Genomic DNA, 20669 nt, shown 5'->3' on the forward strand with positions numbered 1-20669 from the left:
GAAATTAGTCCAAATTTTCTGTATTTTTACCTATTTCTGGATTTTGTAACGTTCTTGTAAAAAGGGCACAGCTTTTGTGCAGGGGCAGGTGTTTTGTCCCCCACCCCACCCCACTTATCTTATACTCTTGCAGTTTATTTGATGTTTATGGTCTGTAGGCCAAATACACTTGACTTGAATATTCATTATGTAAAGTGTAGAGTAACGTGATGACTTGCTCAAAACATCTGCTGTCAGCATTTCCTAGTTCCTATATGCTCAAGCATTCATTACCTCACTGCAAACAAGACCATGAGGATGGCACTCAGCTGCCTTCTGGGTGAGTAGGAAATTGCTAAGCTAAGAAATCCAACGTAAGCAAGGAGAAAAAGCTCAGAGAGAGAGAGAAAATGCATTGCACATACGGTAGGAGGTGGAAGACTCAGTCTCGGTCCCTGTCATCAGCGGTTAAGAGGATCAGGTAATAGCAGGCAATGTGAAATAACTCTTTTCTTCCTGATACCCTGCAGAGCTGATGTCAGTCAGAACAGACAAACAAACGGACAAATAGTCTGACTTGGTTTAAGGGTGTTTCTTATGCAGGCAGATAAAAGGGAGCAACCCATAGAAAAGAAATCTACATGCCAGTCAGTGTGCCTGGCTGGTTGGTGGTTTGAGGAAGGATTCCTACATTGGATTCCGGGGAAGGATTCCTACATTGTAGGGAGTTGGGCTAGATGACTCTCAGGGTCTCTTCAAATTCTATGATTCTTTGAGTAATAATAAAAATTTATTTATACCCCACCCATCTGGCTGGGTTTCCCTAGCCACTCTGGGCAGCTTCCAACAAAATATTAAAAATACAATAAAACATCAAACATTAAAAACTTCGCTAAACAGGGCTGCCTTCAGATGCCATCTAAAAGTCAGATAATTGTTTATTTCCTTGACATCTGATGGGAGGGTGTTCCACAGGGCGGGCGCTGCCACCGAGAAGGCCACTGCCTCGTTCCTTCTGAGTCTAAGACTGTAGAAGTTTACACTTTAAAAAAATCTATTGCAGAATCATAGAATCATAGAGTTGGAAGAGACCACAAGGGCCATCCAGTCCAACCCCCTGCCAAGCAGGAAACACCATCAAAGCATTCTTGACATATGGCTGTCAAGCCTCTGCTTAAAGAAGGTTTTGCAACTGAATTATTTGCACATCTTTATGATATGTTTGTTCCTATTGGGATTGCTCCTAACATCTTCTAGGAAAGCAAACATAGATCCGTTCCGCACTGAGCATTGGGGTGGGGGTGGGGAAAAGATCCTTTCTGATCTTGGTACGCCACGTTGAGATGGCTGTAGTTTGGTCTCCACCAGATCTATCCGCAGGCAGAAAGGAATTGTGATGGGAGCAGTGTAGGGGTGGTGCTAGCCCAAGGGAGAATGTTCTGCTGTACAGTGGTACCTCGGGTTAAGAACTTAATTCGTTCTGGAGGTCCGTTCTTAACCTGAAACTGTTCTTAACCTGAGGTACCACTTTAGCTAATGGGGCCTCCTGCTGCCCCTGTGCCGCCGCGCCATTTCTGTTCTTATCCTGAAGGAAAGTTCTTAACCTGAGGTACTATTTCTGGGTTAGCAGAGTCTGTAACCTGAAGCGTCTGTAACCCGAGGTACCATCTTGTATCCACTGTTTGTGAAACTACCTCCAGCTGTTAAGGCTGCCAGGGCTTCTATGCACTTGGGAGAAACCAGTGTGGCTCATTTTGAGGTAGTGCCTGTTAAGACTGGCGTGTGCAAGAACTTCCATTAGGCCACAACACGACAAACTTCAATGAGGACCATTTAGCCAAAGCCTTCAGCACACCCTATTTTCAGCGAAAGTTGTAGGCACATATTTTGGGTGGAATTTGACTAAATAAAAGCACCACAGCAAGGATTAGCACAACTCAACTTCCACCCCTTTCCTCCCCCTGCATGCACCCACACAGCCCCCCCCCAGGATCTGCTTTGGAGGTTTGGGGAAAACCCCCGGAATATCCCCAGGGGGCATGTGGGGGGAGGAGAGAGGGAGGGAGGACTTTCCAGCACACTAGGAGAAATCTTTGTGTTGGTGGACTGTACTCTTTGGCACTGTGTTAAACACCAGGCTCCCCCGATAGCTCACTCGGTAAAGCATGATACTCTTGATTTTGGGGTCTTGGATTTGAGTCCCATGTTGGGCAAAAGTTCCCTGTATTGCAGGGGCGCTAGAAGATGACCCTCATGCTCCCTTTCGACTGCACCATTCTATGATTCTACGATTAAGGAGGAGGAGGAGGCAGGGAGTTACAGCCCCTTCCAGAAAAACAACAACCAGGGAATATTTGAAGGATACCTATTTCAGTAAAATGCAAAGGACTCTTTGGCATTTTGAGAATGAATGCATTCAATTTTGTGAGGAAGACTTTTTTGCTTTAGACATCTTTTTGCTTAATTTCCAAGCATTTGCTATCTCAGCAATGTTCTGTTAAAAAAATCAATACAGGGTTTTCTATCCCAGCAAACAGGTGATTTTTTTTAACACAAATTTATTTTGGTGTTTATCCCAGGATCCATCATTTTTCACAGGATTATCTCCGGATTTCTCATCCTTGAAAATGTAAAAGGTAGAAATTACTTCATCTGCTGCGGGATGGGGAGGGAAGGTCGGTGATAACTTAAGTTACTGCGGCTGCGATGCAGTGTATCTCTGCCAGCTCATTTTCTTTGCAGTGAAAGCCTGCTTTTCATCATGTTGCCCCTTTCCTAAAGTTATCCACAACCATAGCAGCTTTCAAATGATTGAAAAATAAGGTTTTACAAAGCCCAGTCTGGGATCCTAGTTCTCCTGCACTGCATAGAGCTCACTTGAACTTACGGGCTATTGCAATTCCAGCCATGTCACTGTGTTCGTATACTCCATATTTTTATGGAACATTCAAAGCATTTTTGCTATTTGTTGGCAGCAAAAGTGGGACTATGCTGGTGATTTTCAGGGACGGCTTCTCCCAGTGGCAGTAGTGGCAGTCCTCCAGTTGGTGGTGTCTACTCCCCCCCCCAACCCCGATCTCAAAGTGCCTCTGTGGTTAACTCATCATCTCTGAGAGAGGCTACCTTGTTCAGCAGCTTCCTGTTTTCACCATTTTCAATTTTGTATAATACACATATGTAAGTAAGTAAAAAAAGAAAGTGATAAAAATGCTTCTTCTTTTTTAATAGGAACTCTTGGTCCACATCAACAGCCCCCTGCTGCATATTGGATTCTTCTGGAATCGAAAGGTACATTTTGGACCATATCTGCAGCATTAGCAAATCATATGCTAAATAAACTGAATAGTGCACATAGCACCATGGAGTGGGGCCTGACACTGGACAGACACCAACACAGCAATTGCACCTGTTACAAATCAGCATATAAAGTCCATGCATATGCAAGTGACCTCATAGCACAGTGTAGATTGCTGTAGATTAGTAGAGCATTGACTTGAATTTGATTGCCATAGAACCGGCTGCAAAAAAAATCCATTGACTAAGCAGCATTTAAAATTTAAATATTAAACCATAGCAAAACCAGGACAGGATTGCCAGATTAGGATTCTCAGTCTCAAGGATAGCTGTCATCAAGCTGCCAGATATTTAAAGACAAGAGAATATACATGGGAACCGCCCCTTGGAGCAATTGTGGGACTGAGATGAAGCAAGTGCTACTTTTCCTATCAAATGTAAGAGACTTTTCCTGGCCTCTTGCCATATTGACAGGCACTCCATGCGACATTATTTGGACACATGCTTGCTGACTTGCCAGTAGCGCTAAGTGCAGCCGTGGTCCACCATTGTCACTGGCTCATGCTGGGTAAAGCAGGACGGTCCGATTCATCTGCCACTGTGACTCAACTGCCAGGACTACCATAGAATCGTAGAGTTGGAAGGGACCCCAAGGGTCACCTTGTCGAGCCCCCTACAATGCGGGAGTCTCTATCTAAAGCATCCATGACAGATGACCATCCAACTTCTGCTTAAGAACAACCAGTGAAGGAGAGGCCCCCCCCCACCCTGTGAGGCCTTGTGTGGATCCCAGATCCCCTCAATTGCTGCTCATTGCTTGTGGTCATCTGCTGCCCTCTATCCTCTCACTATGACTTAACCAAAAGCTGACATTTATTCAGAGGGAACCAAGGCAGTATAAAATAAGGATGGTCCGAAAATATTGCATAGAGCCTATGATTGTTGCCATTTCGGATGAAAGTCATTGCACTAGTTAGTACTGCTTCTGCACTTGTCACGTAACTATTCTCTGGTTGTCCACACCTTCATAAGTTCTTGTCAATCAGACCTCTTCTGGGTGAATTTGGATGAAAGAGGGTACCATTTCTGCCCTTGAAACACACTTTTTATTTTCCTAGGTTTCTTTACTGGGCATGAGGAAGACACGGACTTCAATGGCAGTGGCATAGTCTGTGAAGAAGGCTACAGGGTTGTATCTAGGAAAGTGACATCCTTGGGAACCACACAGATCAGTTGTGAGAGTAAGTGTATTAATTTTCAGTTCCTTTAAACAGCATATTCTTGCACCATAGCGTAACAAATGGCAATGTAATTTTCAGTCATGGCTAATGTCATGATCAATGGCAACAGTCCATTACTGCTACCATGTGCTTTCTGTCCACAAACAATGGATTTTTAGCCCCAACTCCCCCCACATGCTTTTCTTGCACATTAATGTTTGAGTCTGCAATCCTTTAGGCAATTAAATGGGAAGAAGTTCCACTGAACTAAAATTATCTTACTTTTGAATACACATGCATAGCATCACACTAATATGATGTCACATCAATCAATCATTATTCCATACTTTCCAATGCATCTTCCTTTCCCTTTCTTTATCCCCAAAAGTCTATTTTTTTTAATAAAAAAAATGGAAGTGCGTTTGCACAAGAGCACCAAATCCATTTTCATTGTGCAACTTAAATTTGCCTCTGGGCAAATGACTCCCATCTGCACAATAATGACAGTGTAGAAGCTTTCTTAATTCCATTTTTTAAATATTTATATCATACCTACAATTTAAGGATAAACTGTATAAACTTAGTTTGTAATGAGAACTGGAAATAAGCTCCCCCCCCCAAATAACTATTTCTGCCCAGTTGGTTAGAGCATGGTGCTGATAACACCAAGGTCACAGGTTTGATCCCCATATGGGATAGCTGCATATTTCTGTATTGCAGGGGGTGGGACTAGATGATCCTCAGGGCCCCTTCCAACTCTACAATTCTATGATTCTATTCTATGATGCATACTAAAAGCAGTGAGTATTTAGCACTGATAAACCTGAACTCATTTAGACCCGAGTCTAATACCCTCAAATAACTAGAAGAGTTCTAGCCAACAACCTTGAAAATTTGGATCAGACAAAAGCAATGGGGAAATAATATGTGGACCCCCCCCCCAGCAAGTACACAAATATTACAGGTTTACATGAACACCTTACATGCATAGTAGTTGTGCAGATTGTTTTCCTTTGCAGAGATTCCCTTCCATTGCCAACCAGATATTGCAAGACAAAATGCCAGTGTAAGGCTGTGTTTCAGTGCAACAAAACCAAAGGTAAGTTGTTATATATGTGAAATTAATCTACTTCCTGAATCAAGATGTTCATGCTTTTGGTGTGTTGTCCACTCTTCCAACTTATCTAAACATGGACTAGCAGGATTGATACAGCTGGCATAGTTTGAAAAGGAAACTGTAAAGCAAAATCCTTCCTGACTTTTTCCATTCTCACTTCCTTCATCTCAGGACAGCAAACCAAAGACTCAAAAATGTAAACTGATTCATTTTCCCCACACCCCAGCAGAATGAAAGTGTGCTAACATTTCAGCAATAATTTGTGTGATTGACATTTGTGTGATTTGTGCAATTATGTGGTGTATATATTTTATATGCCAATGTTTTCTAAGAAGTTTAGCATGGTATATGTGGTTCTCCCTCTTCCCATTTTATCCTCAGAGCATCTCTGTGAGGTAAATTGACTGAAAGAAAATGGGAACAACAGTTTGTTAAGCATGTCTGGAATTGTAGCTCTGTGAGCGTGAAGTTCCAAGGATTATTTGGAGAAAATAATGTGCTTTGAATGTGTGTGAGATTTGCCCAGTGGCTGACCAAGCTCTCCTAGTGAGTTTCATGGTGAAGTGGGTCTCCCTAATCCTAGTTCAACCACTACACCACTAGTTGTTGTTGTTTAGTCGTTTAGTCGTGTCCGACTCTTCGTGACCCCATGGACCATAGCACGCCAGGCACTCCTGTCTTGCACTGCCTCCCGCAGTTTGGTCAAACTCATGTTCATAGCTTCGAGAACACTGTCCAACCATCTTGTCCTCTGTCGTCCCCTTCTCCTTGTGCCCTCAACCTTTCCCAACATCAGGGTCTTTTCTAAGGATTCTTCTCTTCTCATGAGGTGGCCAAAGTATTGGAGCCTCAGCTTCACGATCTGTCCTTCCAGGGAGCACTCAGGGCTGATTTCCTTAAGAATGGATAGGTTTGATCTTCTTGCAGTCCATGGGACTCTCAAGAGTCTCCTCCAGCACCATAATTCAAAAGCATCAATTCTTCAGCGATCAGCCTTCTTTATGGTCCAGCTCTCACTTCCATACATCACTACTGGGAAAACCATAGCTTTAACTATACGGACCTTTGTCGGCAAGGTGATGTCTCTGCTTTTTAAGATGCTGTCTAGGTTTGTCATTGCTTTTCTCCCAAGAAGCAGGCGTCTTTTAATTTCGTGACTGCTGTCACCATCTGCAGTGATCAAGGAGCCCAAGAAAGTAAAATCTCTCACTGCCTCCATTTCTTCCCCTTCTATTTGCCAGGAGGTGATGGGACCAGTGGCCATGATCTTGGTTTTTTTGATGTTGAGCTTCAGACCATATTTTGCGCTCTCCTCTTTCACCCTCATTAAAAGGTTCTTTAATTCCTCCTCACTTTCTGCCATCAAGGTTGTGTCACCTGCATATCTGAGGTTGTTGATATTTCTTCCAGCAATCTTAATTCCGGCTTGGGATTCATCTAGTCCAGCCTTTCGCATGATGAATTCTGCATGTAAGTTAAATAAGCAGGGAGACAATATACAACCTTGTCGTACTCCTTTCCCAATTTTGAACCAATCAGTTGTTCCATATCCAGTTCTAACTGTAGCTTCTTGTCCCACATAGAGATTTCTCAGGAGACAGATGAGGTGATCAGGCACTCCCATTTCTTTAAGAACTTGCCATAGTTTGCTGTGGTCGACACAGTCAAAGGCTTTTGCATAGTCAATGAAGCAGAAGTAGACGTTTTTCTGGAACTCTCTAGCTTTCTTCATAATCCAGCGCATGTTTGCTATTTGGTCTCTGGTTCCTCTGCCCTTTCGAAATCCAGCTTGCACTTCTGGGAGTTCTCGGTCCACATACTGCCTAAGCCTGCCTTGTAGAATTTTAAGCATAACCTTGCTAGCAAGCAAAAGATTTTCTGCTCATGCCTGGGAGAATATCAAACCTTCACACACCATCCAGTGCCAATCTGAACAAATATACAGGTGCCTGATTATATTTCTTTGTTGACTGATATCTGCCAAAAACACAGGGTTTCTTTTTACCCTTAGGTTAACTTAAATCATAACAACAGTTTCTACTGCTCGGTGGTGAAATCCACATTCAGACTCTTTACATCCATCTGTGAAAATGGCAGCTAGGCAACAGCTTCCTTGCAGGTGAGAAATGAAGAGACATTTGGTCACCGATTCTCCTTTGTGAGAAGCTGTGCTTCCTATTGGAAGACTTTGCGGTTTACTATTACAGTGGTACTTCTACTTACAAAGTAAACCCTACATAAATCTGGAGTGGAGTCCCTAAGACATCACTTTTGGCAACTGTGTTAATGTCTCTCTATATGTTTGTCTTTGTTATGGATCTGGGACAGGCATAGGCAAACTTGGCCCTCCAGATGTTTTGGGACTACAACTCCCATCATCTCTAGCTAACAGGACCCAGTGGTCAGGGATGATGGGAATTGTAGTCTCAAAATATCTGAAGGGTTGAGTTTGCCTATGCCTGATCTGGGAGCACCGTGCTTTATTGCTTCAGTGGAGGCTATGGGAAACTGGATAAGGACAAGCAGGTTGCGAGTAGGTCCAGACAAGATAGAAGCGACAGTACTGTAGTTTGTAACTTATGTGGTCAAGAGGTGATTATGTGGTGGTGGCCTGTAGTGGATGGGTTATTGCTTTCTATGGAAAAACTGTATGCAGTCTGTATGTACTTTTGAACTCAGAGTTGATTCTGGATTGTCAAATGATAGTTGTGGCAAGTACTGTTTTTAATAACCTTCAGAGCCCAACCGCACAATTCCTTAGAAGGAAGTATTAATGCATCCTTTTTTGAGACAGGCCTTCCATTAACGCTGTAGCTGTATTTTTAGACTCTGCATATTATTGCACCACTTTGACCATTTTGCAGATTTCAATGGATCTTTTAAATTGGATAGTACAATATTTGTATCTTCTTGTTAGCTGTCATGTTTTTGCTTTACAAAAGCAAACAGAATATAAATACTAGAAACATAAAAATTATACTTGGTAGAAATGGTGTTTTCTCTTTGATTTTCTTATCAAATTGAATGCTGTGAGAAAATATGGTGTCTCATGAGCAGAAGTGCTACTGGGGACATTTGTTGGCTCTAACATAAAAAAATGAATTAAAAAAATGCTTATTGGGCTGTAAACTTAGCAACTGGTCAAACCCATAGTTAGCCACCATGATATGTATCCAGGAACTAAAGTCCCCTTTTTGCCCATTGTAGTGATCCAAACACGCATCATTAATGAAGAGGACATTTTAAAAATCAAAACTATCCAGTTAGAAGCTCAAGGAGACCAAATAGCTATTGATCCCAGAGCAGTGATTGACAGGACCAACCAAGGTACAGTTTCTGCTCATTTCTCAGATAACACTTGTTCAAGATATGAATGGCACAATTCATATCTCGCATAATTCTCTTTCTTCACCCACATAAAAGTCTTTACTATCTTTACCATGTACTTTGGACCAACTTCATTGACTATTGGTGCCATAAGGATCTGTATTTCTTAGAAATAACAAAGCACAGCATTTATTTGTTATATATTGTAGCTGAAGGGCCAGTCCTCAAGTATGTGGCATGGTAGCTTGAGTGTCATCCAGGTTGAAATCTCACCTCAGCCATTAAACTTGCCAGGTGACCTTGCACTAGCCATTGTTTCTCAGTCTCCCAAGGCTGGGTGAATTGGTCTATTTCGAGTATACCTTACTTTTGCATGTGTTCTCTGATCTCAGTTCTACTTTCATCAGCAATTTGTTATTTTCTTAAAATCCATACAAGAATTCACATTTTCATTTGATTTTAAAATACATTTTCTCTCAAAATCTGTATTTCAAATGCATCTCAATATGTTTTTGGAGCTTAAGACTTTGTCAGAACCTTTGATAAGTGCAAAAACAGTGGGTTTTTAAGCTCAAATCTGCACATTGGACCAGAAGGTGCATATCAAGTTGGTTAATAGTAGAGGTTTGCAAGAAGTACATATGCATGGAACAGTCTAAGGGATGAGTAGATTCTCACTCCTGTAGCACCCTATTCCAGCAAACAGAAGTAAATGTGTGTTTGTACACTGATCCTTTTGTTTGTTGTTGTTTAGTCGTTTAGTCGTGTCCGACTCTTCATGACCCCATGGACCATAGCACGCCAGGCACTCCTGTCTTCCACTGCCTCCCGTAGTTTGGTCAAACTCATGTTCGTAGCTTCGAGAACACTGTCCAACCATCTTGTCCTCTGTCGTCCCCTTCTCCTAGTGCCCTCAATCTTTCCCAACATCAGGGTCTTTTCCAAGGATTCTTCTCTTCTCATGAGGTGGCCAAAGTATTTTTGGCCAAAGATCCTTTTGTTACCTACCAGTATATAAGGACTCAGCTATACAGCTGTAAATATAACATTTTAAGTGAGTTTTAAGTGCTTTCTACAAATGTGACACTAGATGGCAATGGTGAGCTTATGGCAAATTATATATATATATATATATATATATATATATATATATATATATATATGTATTTTCACAGCTTTTTTAAAAATATGTGTCTAAATTCCACCCAGGCAATGTGTGGTGTGTTTTAGGAACTTCCCTTAGTCCATCTCTTGTAGTCCCTGTCGCTGCGGCTTTTATATCCTACTGGAAACACTCCTGAATGGGACTGGAAACACTCCTGAATGGGACATTTCTGCAGGATGAAACTTGGCAGAGCAGCGGAAATCTGGAAAAAAGCTTCCATTTGAACTCCAGGGTGCTAAGTGCTTCTACCAGCAGTTGGACAATGAATATTTCCAGTCCTGTCAACCTCACTTTTCAACACCTTGCGGTATGTAAACAAATTCTATACGGGAAATGTCAAACATATTTTTTCTATCCCCAGTCTCCAAGCATCTTTTGGAGAAATGCTGGAATTTAAATGGAAGACGGAGGAGGAGGAGGAAGAGGAGGAGGAGGAGAAACCTGGAAAATATCAATTTGGGACTATTGAAAATAATGAATAAATGGAGAGATATATTGAACTGACTGAGTGATGGAAATAAAAAGGTTGGAGGCTCAACAACTTTGCCAAAAAAAATCTCAGCAACTTTTGTGTCCAGATTTTCACTTTTTAAAATATGGCAACCCCAGGTGAAGGACCCTGTGCAAGAAGCAGGGAAGGGAAGATCTCTCAGGGTGGGAGGCTGGGAGAAGAAAGGGAAGCTCCCAGGTGAGAGCTGGGGGAGTTCACCTCTTTCTGAATGGGATAAGAGTTTCTTCTCTGTTTTTATTTTTGTTTGGATTAGTTTGTTTTTTTATTCTAATGTATTATGAAAAGTCTCAATGAAATCTTATTTTTTTTAAAAAAAGGAAATGCGGTTATATACACAGTTCCTTTTACTTGTCATGTATTCATTACCCGTTAATCTTACTTTGCGGCTCCTATTCTTTGCATCAGAAAGACGCATAGCTTTCAGTGGACTTTCTCCCCATCTTCCTCCAACCCTTCCCCTTTCTTGCAGAATAAAATTCCCCAGGAAAAAGCGGTTTGTGTCCACTGGGACTCTGCAAGCAGAAGTGGTGCCTGGTCCCCTGAGGGCTGCCATCTCATCCAGTCTAACAGCACTCATTCTGAATGCAGCTGTCAGTACCTGTCCAACTTTGCTGTGCTGATGGCCCCCACTCCCAAGCAGGTAAGTCAGACTTAGGCCTGGCAATATCTTAGTTCCCTGTTGGAGGAAAGAGCGAAAGACCAGGCCCTAAGTCACAGTGGCTGCTTCCACATCATGCATTTAAAGCGCATTCCAAGCACATGACTTCTCCTAAGGAACCCTGTTAAAGGGTAGCTCTGAATGGTAGCCTGGGACAGTATGGTGCTTTAAATATCCTTTAAATTTATAGTGCGTATAGTGCCCATTCATTCATTTTTCATCTTGCTAAGTCCAGATTGAACATTATAGGTTTGCCCCCAGAATTCCCAATAAAGTATTCGAACGGTTAGTGAAGCTACACCAGGGTTAATGGTGGAGAATCACACCCATGAGAATAACAATTAAAATGGCTGCACTTCAATGGTTAAAACTCATTAATAGCAAGAAGAGTATCCCCAATCTGCCGCACTGGATTGGTAGCGGATGTGGTAGATTTTATTTTTTTTCAGCTTTGCTGGTCATGTGGGGCTTAGTGGACAGTCCCAAGACAACAGTCCTGAGCTTTTAGTGGATAGAATGCACCATCAGATCACACAATTTAAATGTGCAAAACTGGGGAAATGCATGTTTTTATGGTAAAAAGTGCTTTTTAAGGTAAAGTAAAATGTGTTACATAATGAATACAGTTTAAATGCACACTTTTCATGCATTCTTTTTTTTAAAAAATGTGTGGTTTTATGATTGACTGGACTTCACCTCCCATCAGTCTCAGTCTGCCGACAGACAAGAAGGATGAGAGTTTAGTGGAACAATGGCTGGAGGCCATGGCTTCCCTATCCCTGGACTAATGAATGATGTACAAATGTGTGAATTGTCTTGTGATCCCTCCCAAATTCTCCAGTTCTGGCTCCTGAGGAGAAGCCTCCATATTTAATTTGAACTGTGATTGAAGTAAAATCAGTGGCACTAAAGGTCTATACGACATGGGAGAAAATTGAGATTCTAATCTCTTTAAATTGTGTTAACAATGCTAGCAAATGTTTAGCTATCATTCTGAAATCTGAAATCAGTATGTAAAGGCTATAAAGCTCCTCTGTTGGCTAGCAAGGCCGATTTTACATCTTAATAACTGTTGATATATACTGTTGTTGTGCTGTGTATTTTGGGTCTATGGGCCACAGTAAAGCTCTCCCCCGCCCTCTCTCTCTGTGTGTATATTTCCAGATTAATTATGTCATTAATTTATATTGCATTTAATACATAACTATTGCATTTATAATATATTTTATGCCATTTCAGCAAGGTGCTCAGCATCACTTAATTTCCAACATTGGATCACTAAAGAGATTTTAAGCAGCTGAAGATTTTCTTCCTTTATATGGAAGCCAATTTTTCTAGATACAGTATAAAAAAACCCTTGCTTATCAAAAGTCAGTTTTTGGTTCTGAGAGCAACTGTCCTGTGTTACAGGGAGCTCTGATTCTCTCCATTATCAGCTACATTGGACTCATCATCTCACTCATCTGCCTCTTCCTGTCCATTGTTACCTTTCTCTTTTGCCGCTCCGTCCAAAACAGCAGCACCTTCATCCACCTGCAGCTGAGTTTGTGCCTCTTCTTTGCTGACCTCCTCTTCTTAATCGGAATTGACAAAACATACAACAAGGTATTTTGGCGTGTCCTTGAAGGATATGGGGGAGACTCGATAACTCTGCTCACTACCCCATCCAGTCATGCCCTCTGATCCAAAGCAGTACAGGAATCTAGTACCGAGTACTGACAAAAGGGCGCCTTTCATTTCCATTCCAGATCCTATGCTCAGTCATAGCTGGGACACTGCAGTACCTCTTCCTGGCCTGTTTTGTGTGGATGTTCTTGGAAGGCGTGAACCTCTTCATCATCGTCAAGAACCTGAAAGTGGCAAATTATGGTGGTGCCAGCAAGGGCATGAAGATATCCATGTACCTCTGTGGCTATGGGCTCCCTGCCATGATAGTTGGCATTTCTGCAGCAATTTCACCTGGCTCATATGGGACCCATTATCAGTAAGCGTCCGTTTTAGAAAATATGGAGGCAGGGAGATCTGCAAAGGTCTTCCTTGGAAGTCTTCTTTTAGCTTGCATTTCAGTCTTGAACATAGTTATTTGGAAATCCCAAAACTGGTTATTTCTATGGATGTTTTCATTCAAGTAAGTTCCCTGCCTCTGTAACTAGACCCACAGGGGGTCCTTCATCCCCAGTGATTCTCAAATGATGAACTAATTTTCATCAGCAGAACTGGACTCCTTGTGAGTGGGTGATCAAGATACAGGAAGCTGTAATAGAGCAATGGTACAAATTTAGATTCAGTTGTACTGTCTGATCAAAATCTCACTAATTAAGCATATTGTTATATTGTACTGTTTATTCTTGGAGGTCTAAAGAGCCACGATTCATTATTATGATTCATCTTACATGTTCAGTGCAGATCCAGGCTACAAATAATTTTAAATTCTAGGGGCTCTTTAGTTTAACCAAGGTGTCAAGGGCTAACTTTCTGGTCAATAGCAGCCCACAACATAGGTATGATCCAGCAAAAGGTCCAGTCTTTGTGTGGACTAGGTAGGGGCAAAAACAGGCTGAGTGAGCAATGAATGTAGACTATAATGTTATAAATATGTAGCCATGTTTTCAGGTGAAACTGCAGTTTTGGTGCTTGTGGGTTTTCCAAAAGTTATGTAGATTGTATTTCTTTTTCCTTAGCTGCTGGCTTAACCATGAGAAAGGTTTTATCTGGAGCTTCCTGGGACCTGTTTGTGCCATAATCGTGGTCAGTAAAAATAGCTCTCATTCTCTAAAAAACAACAACAGGAAAATGGGACAAAAACACAGACTGCTTGTTGAACATCTCCCTGCTTTATAATTGCTAAAGGAAAGGAAATATTTTATGGGCTGAGGGACAGAATTCATCATTCTTGTTGTCAGCCAGATCTAGGCCAGGTCTTTGGCTTCATCTAATACTTGAAAGGAGTGAGACACTGCAACCTTATATTTCCCTCAAGAGCCCTGAGAGTTCCTTCTATATTTGCCCTCATGCCTTCAGTTTAATTAGTTATCAATACTGTGCAATAGCTCCCTTTTACTACACTGATATGGGCTAGAAATAATTTCGCAATGCCACTAGAAACTTTTTCAAACTGACAGTGAATCTGCATCACTCATTTCGAAACTGGATATGAACTAAAGTGACTTCCAGAGAGATTGTTCATTGAAATGTCATCCTGATTGGTTTTTCACAGTATTTGGGAGAAGGTTATACAATCACCAGTTTTATCTCGAGCTTCCTGGGACCTGTCTGTGCCATAATTGTGGTCGGTAAAAATAGCTCTCAGTATCTTAAACAATGGATAAAAGGAATCATTTAATAGAATCAACTCTAGGAAAAGAAACAGAAGAAAACAGAGTACTAATTCAAATTCTACAAAAAGGGGTGAATTACGGTAAATTTAATTAGAGTTAGTCAACTTGCCTGTTGTCTTTGTCCATGGAGTTTTCAACAACCTCAGATATGCAGATGACACAACCTTGATGGCAGAAAGCGAGGAGGAATTAAAGAACCTTTTAATGAGGGTGAAAGAGGAGAGCGCAAAATATGGTCTGAAGCTCAACATCAAAAAAACCAAGATCATGGCCACTGGTCCCATCACCTCCTGGCAAATAGAAGGGGAAGAAATGGAGGCAGTGAGAGATTTTACCTTCTTGGGCTCCTTGATCACTGCAGATGGTGACAGCAGTCACGAAATTAAAAGACGCCTGCTTCTTGGGAGAAAAGCAATGACAAACCTAGACAGCATCTTAAAAAGCAGAGACATCACCTTGCCGACAAAGGTCCGTATAGTTAAAGCTATGGTTTTCCCAGTAGTGATGTATGGAAGTGAGAGCTGGACCATAAAGAAGGCTGATCGCCGAAGAATTGATGCTTTTGAATTATGGTGCTGGAGGAGACTCTTGAGAGTCCCATGGACTGCAAGAAGATCAAACCTATCCATTCTTAAGGAAATCAGCCCTGAGTGCTCCCTGGAAGGACAGATCGTGAAGCTGAGGCTCCAATACTTTGGCCACCTCATGAGAAGAGAAGAATCCTTGGAAAAGACCCTGATGTTGGGAAAGATTGAGGGCACTAGGAGAAGGGGATGTCAGAGGACAAGATGGTTGGACAGTATTCTCGAAGCTACCAACATGAGTTTGACCAAACTGCGGGAGGCAGTGGAAGACAGGAGTGCCTGGCGTGCTATGGTCCATGGGGTCACGAAGAGTCGGACACGACTAAACGACTAAACAACAACAACAAGTCAACTTGCACAATTACTGTATTCCTCAGAAGACATTCTCCAATGGTTGTGAAGAAAGTTGCAGAGTCCTCTACAGAGGGAAGAAACCCAACTTCCTATATCAGTATTGTCTCCAGTGACTGGTAGAGGTTCTCTGTGTTTCCAGAAAGGAGTTCTTATCCTAGAACAGACCATACTAGGCTTGCTGAACATCTCCCTGCTTTATAGCTGCTAAAGGAAAAGAAATCTTTTTATGAGCTTCACATTTCCCAGTGGAACACTTTTGATTCTTCCTCAAATTATTTTTTTCTTTCGCAGGTCAACATTGTGTTTTTCTGTCTTATTCTGAAGATCTTGCGCGAGAAGCTTGCATCTCTCAATTCAGACATATCTACCCTCAGAAATACCAGGTAAAACAAAATACATAGCAGTGCAGACTCTAGCTGCCCAGTTGCAGTGATTAAAAATTTGGGTTTGGTGACAGGCACCTGACTTGCTGGAACATTTCAGCAAATCTTAACTGTCAGTCCCCATACCTTGTCCCCTTCCCCTCCGGTATTGTGAAACCTCTGATTCCCTTCCACTAAACATGAGTGAAGAACATGTACTTTCAAGGACAGCCACTGAGAAGAGGGTAGTCTGGAAGCATACTCTCCAACATTTCTCCTATGAAAATAGGAACAGCCCATTCCATAAGGATAATTTTACAATTTATACCCCCCACATCTGACTGGGTTGCCCCAGCCACTCTGGGCAGCTTTCAACATATACTGTATAAAAACACAATAAAACATTAAACTTTTTTTTAAAAAAACCTTTCCTATATATGATTGCCTTCAGACAGCTTGGGAGTCAAATAACTCCATACCCTCCAACATTTATCCATGAAAATAGGGACATCCTAAGGAAAAGATGGTTGGACAGTGTTCTCGAAGCTACGAGCATGAGTTTGACCAAACTGCGGGAGGCAGTGGAAGACAGGAGTGCCTGGCGTGCTATGGTCCATGGGGTCACGAAGAGTCGGACACGACTAAACGACTAAACAACAACAACAACAAGGAAAAGAGGGACAGTCTGGGATCAAATCAGGGATGCCTCTAAATCAGGGATGTCCTTGGAAAATAGAGACACTTGGAGGGTTTGTGGAAGTCATTCAGATAATATGACTTCCCAGTACAGCCTTTACCTTTTCATGACATCAGTGCTGTTACCTTCCTCTTTTGTAGGTCACTGACATTTAAGGCAATGGCCCATGTATTCATCCTGGGCGTGACTTGGTGTCTAGGCCTCTTTCAGTTTGGCCCTCTGGCTGAGGTAATGGCATACCTGTTCACAATCACCAACAGTGTGCAGGGAATCTTCATCTTCCTGGTGCATTGCTTGCTGAACAAGAAGGTAATGTACGGAACAAGAGAGGGCAGCACAAAGACAAGCAACATTCAATAAAATGTGGGGCTCTAGTTTATAAGATAAAACATAGTGAACTATAGTCTAAATACAGTCTAAAATGCTGTATTTTTGAGCCCCTGATCTATACACAAACAATGGTTCCTTGCTCCTCCCAGTCTTACTTCACTCCAAAGAAAGAGTGAAAATGTCAGTGTCGATTTGACAAGAGATCCTGAGCAGATCAGTGCTGTAAATGCACATTGATTTCCCATCTTCCTCCTCCTCCTATGACTCGCCCATGATTTAATCAAAAAACAATTTAATCAAAAGCACTGTTTGAAGCAGTGTGTGTGCTGTGAGTGGGCAGGCAGGCGAGCAGCACCTTCTCCTCTGCTTCCTCGACCTAGACTGAAGATGGGTATCAAAGAAGGCAGTGCAAGAGAGAAATTTGATGGTCACTGCTGCGAAAGCTGAATTACTAAAGAAGAAAGAGCATATATCATAGTGGAGTAAGGAATGGTGGAGTGAGAGTGGGGCAGAGGGGAGAAAATAAATGGATTGGACACACCTCGAAGGAAATAATAGAAGTTGGAAAGAAATGTGTTATAGAGCAATTAAATGGGGAGGGTAGAAAGGTTTGTTTTTCCACTATGTCACTCAGCATCATGTCAGGAGAGGCAAGTTAGTGTTGACACTGGCAGAGCAGACAGTTCTTACTAGTGGCTTTGTATCTGGATTCTCAGGTGAGAGAAACATACTGGCAATTGATTTGCTGGAAGAAAGATATCCCACCTGTTTCTGAGATGACTATGACTTCTTTCCCTGTCAGCAGTGCAATGGTAAGACAAATACACGATTCAGAGTTTTTAGCAAGCCAATTTGTGACAGTGGTTCTCTTTTCTGTTTCCGATCCACACTTTCAGAATAAAAATTTGCTTGCACCACACCAAAAAAAAATTGGTAAGAAATATAATGGAAAACAAAAAAGAATCAACTCCCAGCAGTACTTGCTTTATAACATAGAACACAACTACTTTATAATACGATCATAAGACATCCAGGGGGGATGCGGGTGGCGCTGTGGGTTAAACCACAGAGCCTAGGGCTTGCCAATCAGAAGGTCGGCGTTTCGAATCCCCGCGACGGGGTGAGCTCCCGTTGCTTGGTCCCTGCTCCTGCCAACCTAGCAGTTCGAAAGCACGTCAAAGTGCAAGTAGATAAATAGGTACCGCTCCGGCGGGATGGTAAATGGTGTTTCCGTGCACTGCTCTGGTTTCGCCAGAAGCGGCTTAGTCATGCTTGCCACATGACCCGGAAGCTGTCTGCGGACAAATGATGGCTCTCTTGGCCTATAGAGCGAGATGAGCACACAACCCCAGAGTCGTCCGCGACTGGACCTAACAAAGTATAAAACAATGCAGCTACATAAGAACATGAATTATTCCCAGAATATAATGATAAACGAGTCTTTTACATATCTACCCTAAGTGTGTATACAAACTCCATGAGAGGTGTTAGCTGGCTTTTATCAGTTACAGTTCTAAAACGGGGCACTTTTAATTGGAGTTATAGGCATTCCTAAGAATTATAGAAATTGATTCCCATATAATGTTACTCTTTCAAATAAATGCTGAAAACATATAATTAGCTTCTGAAAGGTGAAGATGGCTGGTAGATTTCTATGGATTCAGCTACATCCGTAAAGAAAAAGCACTTTATATGTGTTATAACACTGTGACGCCAGATGGCGATGTGGAGTCCCGTCTTTCATTGATGTGATTTCCCTTGACTGAAACACTTCTTTGATGTGTCTCGATCCAGCCTATGTTAAAGCTAGGCAGACTCTCCTGTTCTGAATTTTGCCCCGTGCAATGCTTATATATCACAAACTGCTGCAAACGTTAAATAATGGATTTTTTAATTTCCAGAAAAATGAAGAAAGCACTGCTTCAGGGAAACAACAGAAGGTGGAAGAGCCATAATCCAGTACCGTGTTTTGGTATCTATCTCCCATGTCCAAAGTACAACAGAATGAAACTGGACAGACTTCAGGAATGTTTCAGATCTAGATAAATATTCATTGTTTGGTTGCCTTATCATTTTTTAAGAAAAGATTATTTTGCATTTTTGTAGACGTAACATAGAAGAAGACGCTCCCTTTCCACCACAAGAGTACCTCCATGTAGTCAAGATGCTCTCATCTTTTCGATGTACCAGGATTCCAGAACCATGCAGATGCTGAACTCCAAGACATTTCCTATTGCTATTAGCATTTTCTCTCTGTAACTTTAAAAAACACACCAATATCTTTTCTAGATCTCTAACATTCCTCTTGCACATTCTATTTTTCGATGGGACAGTGTGTGCACTTAAGAAAGCAATGGATTGAAGAAACACTGCAGAGAGAATACATCACTATTATTGGAGCTGCTCAGTAGTGCCTTGGCAGCAGCACACTATTGGCAATCTCTCTCTCTCTCTCTCTCTCTCTCTCTCTCTCTCTCTCTCTCTCTCTCTCTCTCTCTCACACACACACACACACACACACACACACACACACACACACACATGGTGATCCTTGAGTGTGTGCTTGGGTTGTTGAAATGTGTGATAAATGAAGATCGTGAATGGATATATTGGACTGCATTGGGGCTTTGCATGGATGGACTTTAGAGGTCAATCCCCTTGATCTAATGAGCGATTCATCTAACTCTTTCCCAATGCCAATTCAGTGTTATCTAGGACCAGTACACATGTGGGTAATCTGCTTGGAAACTGGCCCTTTTCAGTCCAGGATTCCAATGTGCTTTGATTCCAATGAATGTGAATGGATTATTAGGAGCACCAACTAATTATAGATTCCACTTTCCAAATCATACTGGTCTGCCTTCTGAGATGAATATGAGGATAACTAAGATAAACTAATGGGAGAACAAGGAGACACAGTCCTATCCCCTCTAGCCAGTTTATGGCAACATGTGATTACCAATGAGGGCAGGTATGGGGAACCTGTGGCCCTCCAGATGTTGCTGGACTACAACTCCCATAATCCCTGAGCATTGGCCATAGTCCAACAGCATATGGAGGGCAACAAGGTCCTCCTTCCTTCATGAGGAGTGCCTGTATCTCACACTGTATTGCACAGTAGTTGCTATGCATTATTAATACGGCATGAAAAAGAAAATAAATCACAGGAAAGGAATTTAACATATTTTGGTGTTTTTCTCCCCTGCCCGGCTTTTGCACATGGATTACTTACAAAAAGCTTAGCTCTGGTGCAGTTTATTAATTTGGAATTAACAGTTTTCAGGTCATATTTGCCAGTGCAATGACTTGCAAGTTCTTTAAAGACATCAAGCAAATACTAATTTTAAGGACACCATTGGAGCTGCTATTTTTAGCTCAAATACATGGCTCTGAAGTTAAAATGCAATTTGAGTTAAGTTGATTAAACGAACCATTATAGCCCTTGCCCTTGCTTAAAGGTACAGTTATTCTGCAGTGCCTTTGCCAATCCAGGAGCCTCTAAACAACTTTTTTTAAAAAAGCACTAAATTCCAATTTTGATAGAATTGAAGGTAAAAAAAAACATACACTCCTGGTTTAAACAAAATTTATAAACAACAACAATGAAATTCTTAGTGTACAACAACTTCAGAATGCCACACAGCTCTCCAAACAATATACTGAGATTTTAGATATCTATTTAGCCAAGTTGTGCTTAGTGCCACAGTGTTGCCCAAGTGCCACAATGATGCCG

General features: G+C 41.7%; 1 protein-coding gene across 1 annotated transcript; it reads left to right on the forward strand.

The window, feature by feature from the left end:
- Positions 1-291: 291 nt before the first annotated feature.
- Positions 292-20082, forward strand: LOC118089112 (adhesion G protein-coupled receptor E3). The gene is given in 16 exon segments (XM_088673597.1): positions 292-319; positions 2559-2615; positions 3208-3267; positions 4392-4514; positions 5513-5592; positions 7622-7729; positions 8745-8937; positions 10195-10409; positions 11083-11253; positions 12682-12876; positions 13020-13255; positions 13953-14019; positions 15839-15930; positions 16747-16915; positions 17653-17748; positions 18838-20082. Coding segments are annotated over 16 exon segments (1944 nt in total). The 3' UTR covers positions 18892-20082.
- The last annotated feature ends 587 nt before the right edge of the window (positions 20083-20669 follow it).

Source organism: Zootoca vivipara, chromosome 7, assembly GCF_965207765.1.
Source record: "Zootoca vivipara chromosome 7, rZooViv2.hap1.1, whole genome shotgun sequence".
In the NCBI taxonomy this organism is placed as follows: domain Eukaryota; kingdom Metazoa; phylum Chordata; class Lepidosauria; order Squamata; family Lacertidae; genus Zootoca; species Zootoca vivipara.